Raw genomic sequence first — 15,185 nt, 5'->3', positions numbered from 1 at the left:
AAAATTATGTGTCAGCATTTTTTTATAGTTTAAAAAGTAATTTTGATTTTTTCTGTAAGCTTTCTGTCACTTTTCCAGTTGTATTTTTTAACCACAAGTGATTACTTTTGTAATAAAATAGCCAATGAGGATTTTTTTTTAAGATTTATTTATTTGAGAGAGAGAGAGAGAATGTGCACGAGGGGCAGAAGGAGAGGGAGAGAGAAACTCAAGCAGACTGTGTGCCCAGCACAGAGCCTGATGAGGGGCTGGATCTCACCACCCTGAGGTCACGACCCAAGCTGAAACCAAGAGTCGACACCCAACCCACCGTGCCACCCAGGCACCCTTAAGTATTTTCTTTAATGCAGGGTCTGAAGAGCCTTCACTCAGTTTTGTGAGAAGTTCCTAAGGCCTTCAAAAATCTTTGGGCATAGTACCAATATCGAGTTCCTAATTTTGATGTTGTACTACAGTTATAGAGATGTTACCACTGGAGGAAACTGGGTGAAGGTGCCCAGGTTTCTGTGTACTATTTTTGCAACTTCCCACGAGTCCATAATTATTTCAAAATAAAAACTGAAAGAAAAGCTAACAAAATTTCATGGTACTTTTCTGGTTGAGGGGCTCTGCACTGACCTCAAACTATGACCCTTGAGTCATAATGGCTCCCAAGTCTGTCAACTGGCAAGCCCCAATGGGCAACCTCCATTGGACAGAGCTCCATTAAAACATTTACCTTACTATACTGTCATTAAATATTGCCTGTTCCCACCAGACTGAAGTCCCTTTGAGGGCAGAGATCTTGTGACATTTTTATCTTTGTATTTTCTTAAAGATTTTTATTTATTTTTTGACAGAGAGAGAGGGACAGCAAGAGAGGGAACACAAGCAGGGGGAGTGGGAGAGGGAGAAGCAAGCTTCCCTGCCGAGCAAGGAACCCGATGTGGGGCTCGATCCCAGGACCCTGGGATCATGACCCGAGCCGAAGGCAGACGCTAAACGGCTGAGCCACCCAGGCGCCCTTATCTTTGTATTTTCAGTGCCTAGGAGCTCTGCCATGCTGTTAGGTACTCAAATATTTAGTGAATGAAGGAGTCAGGTCCGTGACCTACCAGCCTCTCTCTAATTCAGGAAGAGCCAACCTAGCTAGCTTCTTGGCTAATTCATTTCAGCCCGGAGCCAGGTGTTTCCCAGAGTCAGCTGTGCACGAGCTCCTTGCCTCTGGTTAGGCTTCTGTAGCTGTGGGACTCTGTGCCTCGGTTTCCCTCCCTGTAATCCAGGGACAATAAAAGTATCTCGCCACAGGCTTGTTGAGGGGATTACAAGCACTAATGCATCAGAAGCTCTTACTTAGCACAGTGCCGGGGAACGAGTAAAGAAGGCTCTTCAGAGATATGGGTTTAAGTGTTGAATGAATGAGTGAAAAATGACTTGAGGGTGCCTGATCATTTATTGAGCACCTACATTGTCCGATACTGCATGCTGAATGCAGAGAAGCAACCGCGGCGCATCGGAGCGGTCTTAACCCAGACTGCGGGGGCCCGGGGAAGGCTCTCTGGAGCTTGAGTTTTGATACGCGCGGAGCTTGGAAAGGCGAAGGTGGTGCGAGTTGATTGGGACGGTGGGTATCCGGGACAGTCAGCCGGTTCCTTCTCGAAAGCTGTGTGGGAGTGGGCGACTTAGTATCTAGCCTGCCAGGGCGCGGGGAAGTGCAGTTGAGCTCCAGGCCCGTTTAGTTAGTAACCGCGTGACTTTGGCCAAGTTACCGAACCTCTCTGAACCAACTGTAAAAAAAGAGTCTGTGGGCGCCTGGGTGGCTCAGTTGGTTAAGCGACTGCCTTCGGCTCAGGTCATGATCCTGGAGTCCCTGGATCGAGTCCCGCATCGGGCTCCCTGCTCGGCGGGGAGTCTGCTTCTCCCTCTGACCCTCCCCCCTCTCATGTGCTCTCTCTCTCTCAAAAAAAAAAAAAGAGTCTGTTAGGAAGACTCATCTGCCGCGTTCCTGAGCGATGACGCAACCGCGCCTACGCCAACAGGCGCCCTATTTAGAAGGTGCAAAAATGCCCAGGCCGACCGCTGCAGGTCGATTGGCTCCAGCCCCCATCCGCCGGGCTGTGGGTTCTCCTTCGGAGCATGCGCAGTGGGCCTGCGGCGCGGCCCGTCAGGCACTGCGGTAGGCGCCCTGGAGGCCGGCAGGACCCTGACCCCAAGATGGCGGCGCCCAGCGAAGTGGCTGCGGCTGCCTCCGGAGAAGGCGATGGCGGGGGCAGTGGCTTTGGGTCGTGGCTGGACGGACGGTTGGAGGCGCTGGGAGTGGATCGAGCCGTTTACGGTGCCTACATCCTGGGTGTCCTGCAGGAGGAGGAGGAAGAAGAGAAGCTGGACGCTCTGCAGGGTATCCTCTCTGCTTTCTTGGTGAGAAGCCCGGACACGTTCCTTTAGCTTCCTGGCGGCCCCTGTCAGTACTTCGTAACCCCTTTCCCATACCTGCTGTCCCAGACAATTAGTGGTTTCACCTGGGAGAGGGTATTCTGAGCTCTTGGCCGCGGGGGAAGGGGATTGCTCACCAACCAGGGTTTGGGGAAGTCAGGAGGTTGCAGGTGCATAGAGAAGAATGGATATCCCTTATTCCTGGGGAAACGGCCCTCTCGGATGCCTGCGGGTGAGTATTCTTCCGAAGGCGCTGAAATGTCTAAATGAGAGTTTTATCATAAACGCATAACGACCAATTTCATTCCCATCCACTGACAGTGTTCAGAGAGGGGAATCAAGTGCTCTGGGATGTCTGTGCTCTTTAGGAGGCAGTGCCCAGGGCTGTCCCATGACAAAAGCCTGCAGGAAGTACCCTCTCGGTTCCTATTTTGGAGGTAAGAGGCCAAAAAAGGTAAGTTGGCAGTCAAAATCTAGGTATAGGTCTAAGCCGGAACTGAAGCAAATATTGTGCTTGATCTTTTATAGTATTTAGAAATGCAGTAATCATCGGTGTTTGCTGGCGGAGGTGGCAAATAAGGTCAGAGTTTTAAAGAAGAGAGATAAACTTGGTACCCAGCTGCTTAGAAGCAGGTTCAGAAATGTGTATTTTAATCTGTGTTTAGGTAGTAAATCACCAGGTTGTCCACTTTTCCAACCTGACCATTCTGCTGCCTTCATCTCTGCTTACATTTACTTGGTGGAAACACCGTTCAATGTTTGGGCAGATGGTTGAAATATAATACTAATGCAGCTGTCCCAGGTCCTCCTGGCAGTGTCCCCCTTTTAGTCCCAAAGCCTGCTCTGGTGAGATTGACCTGTAAATGGGAAAGCTTTAACACAGCTTGTGATGCAGCTCCTAAATTCAGTGGAGATAGAACACTATGGAGTAAATTCTTTTCCTGGACCCTGACATTGCAGGTTGTTGGAGGGGGACGGGGGTAGCGTGAGGCAAGCAATTTAAGTTAGTTTTTATTTCCAGCTTGGAAGTCTCTAAAGACTCCATGAAAAAGAAGTTGAAATAACTTGGGTACCCATTGGTACTAGCTCCTTGACTTCTTTTCATGGTGTCATTATTTAGAACTGCTAAAGGCAGGCATGAATTTGCTTAGACTATTAAGTCTCTTGGCAGAAGAGAGAAAAGTTATCTAGAACCAGATTTGGTTCTTTATATCCGCTTCTTGTTTACATGAACTACAGAAGACAGACTCCTTTCCCCCTCTCTCTGCCCGATTCACACACTATGCTTAATTTTCTCTTGGTTTTCCCAACCCCTTCTATATAAGAAATGACTTTGGGAAGAATTGGCCAGGAATTATATGGTGAGGCAGCGTTCATGAAACCACTGAGAAACAACTTTATAGATCAGCAAGGCCAATGAATGTGGTATATATCGAACACTTAATTCATAGTGCTGCTTACTTTCTGTCGGTCAGGCTCTGTATAAAAGCCACTGACTGTTGTACCGAATCCCTTTCCAGGAAAAACAAAAGGCATAGCCAGATCAATCACCAGATTGGGCTAGGATTCAATATTAGGAGTTAAGAAATTTGTCAGCAACAATTTGAGTTAAGATTCAAGAACAATGTATCTTGTCAGGAGCAGGTAACAGTTAATCAAAGCTTTTTATTATCCTTTTTTTTATTCCTTCCAGTAGCATTTGTATTGATTGATTGATTGATTCATCAAGTTTTTATTGATAGGGTTACTCTCTGCAAAGCACTGCTCTACATGGTTGGGGTACCTCAGGGAACAAAACAGAAATCCCTGCCCTGACAGGGTGACATTCTAGCAGGGAAAAACTTAATCAGTAAATTATATAGTATGTCAGAAAATGATAAGTGCTAGGAAAAAAGGAACATTATAAGAAGATCAGGAGTGGAATGGAGGGGTAAGTTTTAAATTTTAAGTAGGATTATTACATTACTTGGGGTATTGCATTTTATGGCAGCTGTTTATTTTATTTTATTTATTTTTTTAAAGATTTTATTTATTTATTGGACAGAGAGAGAAGCAGTGAGAGAGGGAACACAAGAAGGGGGAGAGGGAGAGGGAGAAGCAGGCTTCCCGCTGAGCAGGGAGCCCGATGCGGGGCTCGATCCCAGGAGCCTGGGATCGTGACCTGAGCCGAAGGCAGACGCTTAACAACTGAGCCCCCCAGGCGCCCCATATGGCAGCTGTTTATATACCAGCCTTCTAAATTGTCAGTGTCATGAGACCCGGGGCTGTTTCTCATTCATCTCTTACCACTCATCTTAGTGCCTTCAACATGGCAGGCACCATCTGGATGAATAAATGAACAAATGGATGGATGAACTCTTTTGGTCTGGGTGAAGAGAAGAGAATAAACTACCTTGTCCTCCAAGGGCACCCTTTCTCTTTTGCTTCTCTACTCCTTTTCCTTCCTTTTCTTCTTTTGCTTTTCTTGTTGGGGGGCGGTCCATGAACTACAGAAACTGGGCTAAAGAAGTTCTGTATGTTTGACGTGTGTGCTTAAAGGATGCAGGGTAGAAGATGGAATCCTTTGTTGGGTACAAAATAAGGAAATCCAAAAGAGGGGTTCACCTGGCTGGCTCATTCTGTAGAGCATGCCACTCTTGATCTCAGGGTTGTGCGTTCAAGTCCCACATTGGGTATAGAAATTACTTAAAAAAAACAACAACAATAAAATCTTTAAAAAGTCTGTGTTCTGCCTCTCCTTGCTTTCTTTGAGAGAAGGTATCATACAATGGTTGAGAACCTGGGCTTGGAGGTAGACTGTTTGGGTTCAAATCCTGTTTAGTCCATTTGTGTTTTTTGTTTTTTTACTTGTATGACCTTGGGCAAGTTACTTAACCTCTGTACCTTGGTTTCCTCATCTATAAATTGAGAGTAGCAATAGTGCTTATATCTTGGGATTGTTTTAAGAATTCTTACGTGAAGTATTGAGAACAGTGCCTGGCACATGAGCTGACAGCTCATTTTGAGGGGTAGAACATGAAGATGGTAGGCAGCCGTAATGAAGATGGAGGGAAATACCCGTATTTGTTGAAGTGCTTTTTCTTTGCCAAGCAGGGTAGGGGTTTTTTACACATTCTCATTCATCCTCGCTAAATTCCTGACAAGATGTGAAGCTCAGAAAGTTAAGAAACTCGTTCATGGATCTGGGTTTGACTTTAAGTATGTCTGATACTGAAGCCAACATCCTTTTGTTATACCATGCTAAGGAGGAAGATTGGTCAGCATGCGGAATATGTATGCTTGTGTAAAATGGACAGAGGGATGAGTGGATAGGAGACATCTACTCATTTATCACCTAAAGCGGTGGGCTCAGCAAGGTCATGGATATGTTCCAACATGTAAGTTGATAATCCTTGGAGAGTATACTGAGTTGAGTGTATCAGCCAAGGAAGATCTCACAGAGGAGAGTTTTAACTCGGGCAACAGGTTTTTGCTCCAAAACCATGAGGAAGACTGTCCTAAGTTATTGTGAATCCTTTCCCTTGGCGCTTGGCAGGACGGAGTGGGTGCTCTTAATCCAGCAGGTGTGGATTCTGAGACTCAGAAGAGAAACATGTGGCTCCCAAACCTTCCCCGTGACTCCTCATCACCAGAGGGAGAGCTGTGCCCTGTGCCTGGGCTTTGTGCAGGCTGAGGGCTCTCAGGAAATTAATTGGTCTACTTTTCCAACTAGGAAGAAGATTCTCTTCTAAACATCTGCAAGGAGATTGTGGAACGATGGTCGGAAAGTCAAAATGTCGTCACCAATGTGAAAAAAGAAGGTAGAGTTGGGAGTTTGTCTGTCTAACCTCCAGTGCCTTTTCCAGCAACCTTTCCTGTACAGCTGTTAGCGAGAGAATTTTGAGTTTTCTCCGTTTTCTACTCATTTTGCTTAAGATAATTTAAACTGGTAAACACCCAGCAGCTTCCATGAAGTTTTTAACTGAACGTTGGTTTCCTTTTCCCCTTCTCCAGTTTTCCACCTCCTCTGACCACAGTCATCTTCATTCTGGCTTTCACTTTTCTTTTCATCCTCTTTCCACTGCCCCTCGTAGATTTTCATGGCAGGGATTGGGGCCAACTATCCCCCCCCCCCCGCTTCTTTTTTTTTTTTAAGATTTTATTTATTTATATGACAGAGAGACAGCGAGAGAGGGAACACAAGCAGCAGGAGTGGGAGAGGGAGAGCAGGCTTCCCGCCGAGCAGAGAGCCTGATGTGGGACTTGATCCCAGGACCCTGGGATCATGACCTGAGCCGAAGGCAGACGCTTAATGACTGAGCCACCCAGGCGCCCTCCCCCCACCCTTTCTTTTCCGTATTTTCATTTCATAACAATTGTGATTGATATTTTGCTTTATTCAGCTAACTTTGTCACCCCTTAAAATGAAAGAGAAGTGGATTAATACAGCCATTAGAATGACAGATTAACTGCAGAAAACTCAAATTGTAAAAGCCAGACTTGAAGCAATTCTAAACTGTCTACACATTAGTTCTCAGTCTTGGCTGTCCATTAGAACTACCTGATACAGTTTAAAAGATGCCAGTGCCCGGGCCATACTGTGGACCAGTTATAGAAATATCTTTGGGGTGGGGCCCATGTATTGTTTGTTTGTTTTTTAAAGGTATATATTTATTTATTAGAGAGGGAGACAGGGAGAGAGAGAGCATAAGCGGGGGGTGGGGCAGAGGGAGAAGCAGGCTCCCCACTGAACAGGGAACCCGAGATGGGGCCTGATTCCAGGACCCTGGGATCATGACCCGAGCCAAAGGCAGAGGCTTAACCAACTGAGCCACCCAGGCATCCCTGTTTTTTGTTTTTTTTTTTAAAGCTCCCAGATGATTCTAATGTGGATCCAGGAGTAAAAACCACTACTGGGCACCGTTGCCTCCTTTCTTTGAGAATGGTTAACTTAATAGTTGATTTGATTTTAAAGATTTTATTTGATTTTAAAGATTTGATTTTAAAGATTTTATTTATTTATTTGACAGAGAGGCAGTGAGAGAGGAATACAAGCAGAGGGAGTGGGAGAGGGCGAAGCAGGCTTCCCGATGAGAAGGGAGCCCAATGTGGGGCTCAATCCCAGGACCCTGGGATCATGAGCCAAGCCGAAGGCAGATACTCAACCAACTGAGCCATCCAGGTGCCCCAATAGTTGATTTTATTTTAAAATAATCTATGAATTTCACCGGGCATAATCATCACTACAAAAGAGACCAGCATAGGGGCGCCTGGGTGGCTCAGTCGTTAAGCGTCTGCCTTCGGCTCAGGTCATGATCCCAGGGTCCTGGGATCGAGCCCCGCATCGGGCTCCCTGCTCGGCGGGAAGCCTGCTTCTCCCTCTCCCACTCCCCCTGCTTGTGTTCCCTCTCTCGCTGTGTCTCTCTCTGTCAAATAAATAAATAAAAATCTTTAAAAAAAATAAAAAAAAAAGAGACCAGCATAAGTTGATTCTAGATTCCTTCTTAGGTTTCTGGGTTAAGAGGGGAAAAAGTTGCATGCTTGAAGCTGAATTTTCTATGATTCTAATGCAGTGCTTTTCAACCTTTTTTTTTTTTTTTTTTTAAGCAGCAGAACTTCAATTTATAAAACAAGTAAAAGCAGGACTGCTCTGGGCGCCTGGGTGGCTCAGTCGTTTAGCGTCTGCCTTCGGCTCAGGTCATGATCCCAGGGTCCTGGGATTGAGTCCCACATCGGGCTCCCTGCTCAGCAGGAAGCCTGCTTCTCCCTCTCCCACTCCCCCTGCTTGTGTTCCTACTCTCACTCTCTCTCTATCAAATAAGTAAAATCTTTAAAAAAAAAAAAAAAAAAGCAGGGCTGCTCTGATCGAAGATGGATACAAGACCTAAAGCCTAGCCCGCATGGCCTTTCCTTGCCTTTCTCATTGGCCCCCGAGGCACCTCCTTTGAAGCCCAGGGCCCTAAAGAGTCAGCAGATGCCACTGTCTTTCCCGCAAGCACTATCTGGGTGGACTAGTGGTTTGGTGAGCTTGTTTTTTCACATACAGCCTTGTTGTCCCTCCCTTCCCTTCCCTTCCCTTCCCCCTCCCAGATGAGGTACAGGCCATTACCACCCTAATTGAGAAGCAGGCACAGATTGTGGTGAAGCCCAGGATGGTGTCCGAAGAGGAGAAGCAGAGAAAAGCCGCCCTCCTGGCCCAGTATGCTGATGTGACAGATGAAGAAGAATATCCTTTTCGGAGTCTTGGGACCATTCCCTGAGGCCTGAGTCCGAAGTGCTTGCTGGTGTACAGTGCGCTTTGAGAAGTTGCCAATCTCCCCGTATAGTGTACTTTTTCCCTTCTAAAATGGATCTGATCTGTGGCCCTTCATGGGTGTGAGGAGTGATGTTGGGACAGTTGATATGAGACTTAATATTTTTCAACACATCATCCGTACGTTCCTGAAGACTTCGGTGTAAAAGAAATGCCTTAATGGACCATTTATATTGTATTTTCAGAAGCTAAGATATAGCTGTGATTCTTTATTTTTGTATAATACCTTTCTGTCCAGTATAGTATCCTATGTATAATCCATCTTTATATTCTTTTCCCAGTTGATAAAGAAACTGTGACAGTAGGAGATGAATGTGTGATCAGAGGCATGCATAGATTTAGTGGCAAAACCAGAACTAGGATATAGATGTTTTTGGATGAAGGATTCCCAAATTTGGAGCAGTTTCATTTGGAAAAAAAAAAAAAAATTTTTTTTTTTTAATATTCCAGTGACCACATAATTGAAAGTGAGACTGAATCCCCAACCAACACAGAAGAAATCTGGAATTTGGGGGCTGTGCCAAAGGCAATTGCTGTTGACGGGGACAGGCTTGGTTCCCTGTGAGTTTGAACTTGTTCAGGAGACGCTTAGCTATATAGAGCGTGATTGAATGGAGCATGTGGACCTCATACCAGAAATGTTGGCTGTCCCATCATAAGTTCAGGAAATAGGCCCTTTGGGGCCAGCTTGTCTTCTTAGTTTCTCCTAATGTTTTTTTCTTGCCAGGGTCAGCAGAGCTATGGTTCCAATGACAAAACCTCCTTTCTTGGGCTGGAAAAGAACATTTTAAGCAGTGGTTCTCCTGGAGAACTTGTTAAGACCCAGATTGCTGGGCCCCACTCCCCAGTTTGATTTAGTAGGTGCAGGGTGGGGCCCAAGAATGTGCTTTTCTAATAAGCTCCCTGGGAGTTCTGGGAACCACACTTTGAGAAGCACCGTCCTCTCGCCTTTCCCCGGGCTGCCAGGTAATGGGGAAAGTCCACCCAGATCGGGCTGTTTCTTTTCAGCGTCCAGCAGCTAAGGATCTCACAGTAGCTCTGAACAATCTTGAGACTTCTGAAGATGACTGTGCTGGGTTTACCACCACACCTCTGACGGTGTTTTCCTTCAGCATGCTTTCCCTGCCCGTTACTTCACTGAATGTTTTCTGACGTTGAGTTGGGATGTGCCGGCCTTTGCTTTCCGTCCGACTTTCCTTAACGACGCTTACCGAAGCAGCTGAGAAGGATGACTCATGTGCCACCACAATGAACATTGGTTCTGATAAATGTATCCTTCTCTTTGTCCGTCCCCAAATGTTTCTCCATTGAATACTCTTGAACAGTTTTCATCTTGTTGTCATTGCTGGGGGATCCTTTTACCAACAGGAACTTGTGTCGGGCCAGCATTTTGAGCCCCATTCCAAGGACAACCATAAATAGTCAATTTAACGAGAACTCTCCCCAAAGAAAACATGTTAACATCTAATGTGAAGGGAGGAAGGATTTCTTAACTTAAGGGAGGATTTCTAAGGGAAAATAAGAATCTATACTCCCTGTGGATAGCACTGGGTTTCCCAGCAGTGGAAGTAGTTAAAATAATATTGAAATTTTGACTTTGTCCTCAGAGACCGTATAATTTTTTGGAAAGAGAACACAAACACTGAATACTTTTGAGCTGAAAATATGGACGGATGGAAAAATGTGCTGAGGAAAGTCCCTACCAACAGACACTTATGAGAAGATTCTATATTTATTTTTTTTTTTAAGATTTATTTATTTGAGAGAGAGAGAGCACAAGCGGGAGAAAGGGGCAGAGGGTGAGGGAGAGAGAATCTCAAGCAGACTTCCCGCTAAAGCGGCGGGAAGGTCCTGAGGAGCCTGATGCAGGGCTCGATCTCAGGACCCTGAGATCATGACCTGAGCCAAAACCAAGAGTCAGACACTTAACCGACTAAGCTACCCAGGTGCCCTGAGAAGCTTCTGCATTTGTTTTTTTTTTTTTTTAAAGATTTTATTTATTTATTTGACAGAGAGAGACAGTGAGAACAGGAACACAAGCAGGGGGAGTGGGAGAGGGAGAAGCAGGCTTCCCGCTGAGCAGGGAGCCCGATGTGGGACTCGATCCCAGGACCCTGGGATCATGACCTGAGCCGAAGGCAGACGCTTAACGACTGAGCCACCCAGGCGCCCCTGCATTTAGAAATCTACCTTCTTAGGGGCTTAGTTGCTTCAGTCTGCCTTCAGCTCAGGTCATGATCTCAGGGTCCTAGGATTGAGCCCTGCATCGGGCTCCGTGCTCAGCAAGGAGTCTGCTTCTCCCTTTCCCTCTGCCTCCCCACCTGCTTTTGCGTGCTTGCTTGCTCTCTCAAATCTTTAAAAAAAAAAAAAAAATCCACCTTCTTAAGGATGAGAAGTATGGTGGGTTATCAAAGAAGGGGAGGTTATGTCAGAGACATTTATTTTAAAGCACCAAAGCAACAGAGTTATGTTTTAAGAGTACAGAGGAGTTGGTCGCCTGGGTGGCTCAGTCGGTTAGGCGGCTGCCTTCGGCTCGGGTCATGGTCCCAGGGTCCTGGGATCGAGTCCCGCATCGGGCTCCCTGCTCTGTGGGGAGCCTGCTTCTCCCTCTACCTCTGCCTGCTTCTCTGCCTACTTGTGCTCTCTCTGTATCTCTCTGTCAAATAAATAAATAAAATCTTTAAAAAAAAAAAAAAGTAGAGAGGAGCTTGTCTGGTGCTAACAGGTTGGTTTTTTTTTAGTAATCTCTACACCCATTTTGGGGCTCGAACCCACGACCCCGAGATCGAGGTGCGTGCTCTGCTGACTAAGCCCGCCAGGCACCCCCAGGTTGTGTTTTTAAAGTCCCAAGAAATGAGGGGTAAAGTTTTTGGCTAGGTATTTTCTAACTGGTTAAACTTATTTCATGTCTTTTATAAATTCAGAGTTTGTGGTTATTAGAACATGTTTTTCACTTAAGCTTCAGTGGTCTAGGAAAAAAAGCAAACTGATAAAGTTTAGTAAGGTTAAACAACTTATTTAACTCTTTTTCAAGCATTTTAATAGTGCCAAGTACATAAAATTTTTGCCAGTTACAGTAATACTCTGTTGACTAAAACTAGCCTAGATACTCCCAACAATATTCTGCCATGATCTAAGTACTTATTCTGGAATAAAATTTCATTTTCATAAAATATTTTAACATTCAAATTTAGAGAAGTCTGAGATTTTTATTCTGAGGATTATTCAAAAGTTTAAACCTTTGTAATGGTAGTTTCAGGATTTCCCATTAGACCAAAGATAAATTATCATAAGGACTTTTTAATTAATTAATTAATTAATTTATTTATTTATTAAAGATTTTCTTTATTTGACAGAGAGAGACACAGCGAGAGAGGGAACACAAGCAGGGGGAGTGGGAGAGGGAGAAGCAGGCTTCCCACTGAGCAGGGAGCCCAATGCAGGGCTCGATCCCGGGACCCTGGGTATCACGACCTGAGCCGAAGGCAGACGCTTAACAGCTGAGCCACCCAGGCGCCCCAGGACTTTTTTTTTTTTTTTTAAAGACTAGGAATATGTAGAGAGAAAATAAGGACAGAGCAGTATTTGGGACCTGTGTGACTTGTACCCTAATCCCTTAACTCACCTGTAGCTCTGTTCCGAAACACCAATGTGGAAGATGTCCTCAATGCCCGAAAACTGGAGCGAGACTCGCTTCGGGATGAGTCCCAAAGGAAGAAGGAACAGGACAAGCTGCAGAGGGAGAGAGACAAACTAGCCAAGCAGGAGCGCAAGGAAAAGGAAAAGAAAAGGACACAAAGAGGGGAGCGGAAGCGATAACCTTGGTCCACTCTGTTCTTTCTCCTCATGGACTTGATCAAAGGGAGAAGTGATTGTGCACATGTGTATTTAAGAGAAGTGAGAGAACATTGCAGAGTGGTTTCCCAAGGCATTTCCCTTTTGTTTACATGGTCAAAAGGAAAATCACAAACACTTCTAATTACAAAATGTGCCATGTCTCTGTGGTGTGGGTAATCAGATTATTGTGGTTGATGTCTGTACCAAAGATCTGGAATGGGGGCAACTTTTATATTTTAATACTGAAGTCCTGGCTCCTTTTGGCCACTTTAAAAGTCTTCCCTCACCTAGGATAAATAACAGAAGTATTCAGAAAGCAGACAGTTACAGTTTTCATCCTGAAGGAGCAGAATCATGACCACTCCTTTTCTGAGGTGAAATGTGGGAGCATAAAGTACTTTGAAAGTAGTAGTTACCTCTTACTGTATTGTTTTATGGATGAAATAGAAAGCTAATGAAGAGCCTACCTGGATCCAGATATTATGTTAACATGGCAACAAACTATGAAAATGGAAGAAATGATGTGGTAGATGTTCTAGATTTGAGGTTTTTTTTTTAAGTTTCAGCCTATGGGAGGAAAAGAAGTATCTTTTTAAGTAGAGATAGTTACATATTTTTCCTCATCCAGGCTGTGATTTTGAAGAAGGATGTGTATTGGGTGGAAGGATATCATTGATAGCTAGATTCACTTTTTATAATCATGAGCCCTCTTGACTGCTAGTAGAGATTTTAATCCTGGTGTGCCCTAAAACATGAGTATAAAGATGCGATAATTACAGTTTGGAAGAAACTGCAGGAACCATGCGTCTAAGGAAGAAACACTGGAAATCTCTGCTAACACAAAGATATTTAAGAGTGTACATTGTGTGTACTCAACAAATTTAATGAGTGGAAAAACCTGGGAGAGTCAAAAGTGAGCAGGAACTCTCCATTTCTACTTTTGTCACAAGCCACATTCAATTGTAAATAAGGCCTTTCTCTACTTCTGGCAGCAGACTTGTCAAGAAGCCCGAAGGGAGCAATCTCCCTGACAAGACAGAAAATAGGTATTTTATACCTGAGGTTGGCAAACTACTGCAGGCTAGGAAATTTGGCGTGGTTTGTTTTTGTATGGTGCAAGTTTTTGTATGGTGCAAGTCAGCAAGGGATTTTGCATTTTTAAAGGGTTGTAAAAGAAGGAATATGTGACAGAGACCTTTTGTGGCCTGTGAAACCTAAAATATTTACTGTCTGGCCCTTCAGAGAAAAAGTTTGCTGACCTGTTTTATACCATTAACTAAGAGGTTAACAAAAAATTTTTACCTTTGTGCAGAAGGTAAAAAGCATGGTTAAGGAAAAGATGTGTCACCTCTATACACTCCTATAACCGTGGCATTGCATTTTAAAAAAGTAACCATCTTTTAAAAAAAAATAAACTATTTAAATCACTGTTTTCTGATTGATTGATTCCTTCCAGCTATCCATGGAAATGAATTGTGTGAACACTTAGGAATGTGTTGAATTTTGCTTTGTATTTTGATTAGCCCAATATGTTGTATTAGTAGAACCTCTTCCTAGAATCAAATTCTCTGCCTCAATTTTCCTGTGAAGTTGGGTATTAGGAAATCAGAAAGATTACCTTGTTTTATTGGAAGTCAGTAAATTGGCTTTGAAGTCCTTGCAGTCCTTTTGGAATCTTAGTCCTCTATGGCAGTAGCAATAATAAGCTGTGGCTACAGATAGCATATGAGAGAGCCTATTTTATTAACCCTTATTTTGGATTTTTAGTTTATTTTCACCTTGATTTTGGTGTCTGAAGCAGAGCCAGGTTATATCCATGAACCCCTGAAGGGTACTTGTTATAGTCTGTTATAACAGTAGCCAGTTCTTCTGGGACTCTATTATGTTACAGTTAGGTGTATACTTGAACTACTGTTTATTTTTTTTAAGATTTTATTTATTTATTTGACAGACAGTGAGAGAGGGAACACAAGCAGGGGGAGTGGGAGAGGGAGAAGCAGGACCCTGGGATCATGACCTGAGCTGGAGGCAGACACTTAACGACTGAGCCACCCAGGCGCCCCTTGAACTAATGTTTAAATGGGAAAAAAGGATCAGCTCATTAGGCTTTGAGTAAGGTTATTCACTTAATTCAGATGCTGATAAATCCTTTATGTCTAAAATGTTCAGTATTGTAAAGGGCAAATTTTAAACAGCCGTATCTTCTGTAGTATGATTGACATTTTAGTCCAAAATTGGGATTTCAGTCATTAATTCCCAACACTCTAAAACTTAATAGTAGCAGATATTCAAGTGGTAAGGATGCTGATATAATTCAAGATAATTTTTAACTACTTTTATATAAATCACCTTGTCTATTTTTTTTTTTTTAAAGATTTTATTTATTTATTTGACAGAGAGAGAGAGAGAGAGAGCAGGAACACAAGCAGGAGTGGGAGAGGGACAAGCAGGCTTCCCGAGGAGCAGGGAGCCCAATGCGGGGCCCGATCCCAGGACGCTGGGATCATGACCTGAGCCGAAGGCAGACGCTTAACGACTGAGCCACCCAGGCGCCCCATCACCTTGTCTATTTAAAAAAATTGAATATACCAAATTCTTTTGGATTAGAAATGATGAGCATCAGTTTTATCAGTTTCACTACAAA

At 44.2% G+C, this 15,185-nt stretch overlaps 1 protein-coding gene across 1 annotated transcript; it reads left to right on the top strand.

The window, feature by feature from the left end:
* The first annotated feature begins 2,124 nt into the window (after nucleotides 1-2,124).
* CCDC43 (coiled-coil domain containing 43) lies at nucleotides 2,125-13,969 on the top strand. The gene is made up of 5 exons (XM_036092704.2): nucleotides 2,125-2,397; nucleotides 6,125-6,212; nucleotides 8,482-8,617; nucleotides 9,916-9,974; nucleotides 12,336-13,969. Exons 1-5 carry the CDS (start codon nucleotides 2,194-2,196, stop codon nucleotides 12,521-12,523), a joined length of 675 nt encoding a protein of 224 aa, XP_035948597.1. The 5' UTR covers nucleotides 2,125-2,193; the 3' UTR covers nucleotides 12,524-13,969.
* Nucleotides 13,970-15,185: the final 1,216 nt, after the last annotated feature.

The sequence above is a fragment of the Halichoerus grypus genome, chromosome 2 (genome assembly GCF_964656455.1).
Source record: "Halichoerus grypus chromosome 2, mHalGry1.hap1.1, whole genome shotgun sequence".
Classification (NCBI taxonomy): Eukaryota; Metazoa; Chordata; class Mammalia; order Carnivora; family Phocidae; genus Halichoerus; species Halichoerus grypus.
The sequence above is the reverse complement of the archived record's forward strand: the minus strand, read 5'-3'. Positions and strand labels throughout refer to the sequence as shown.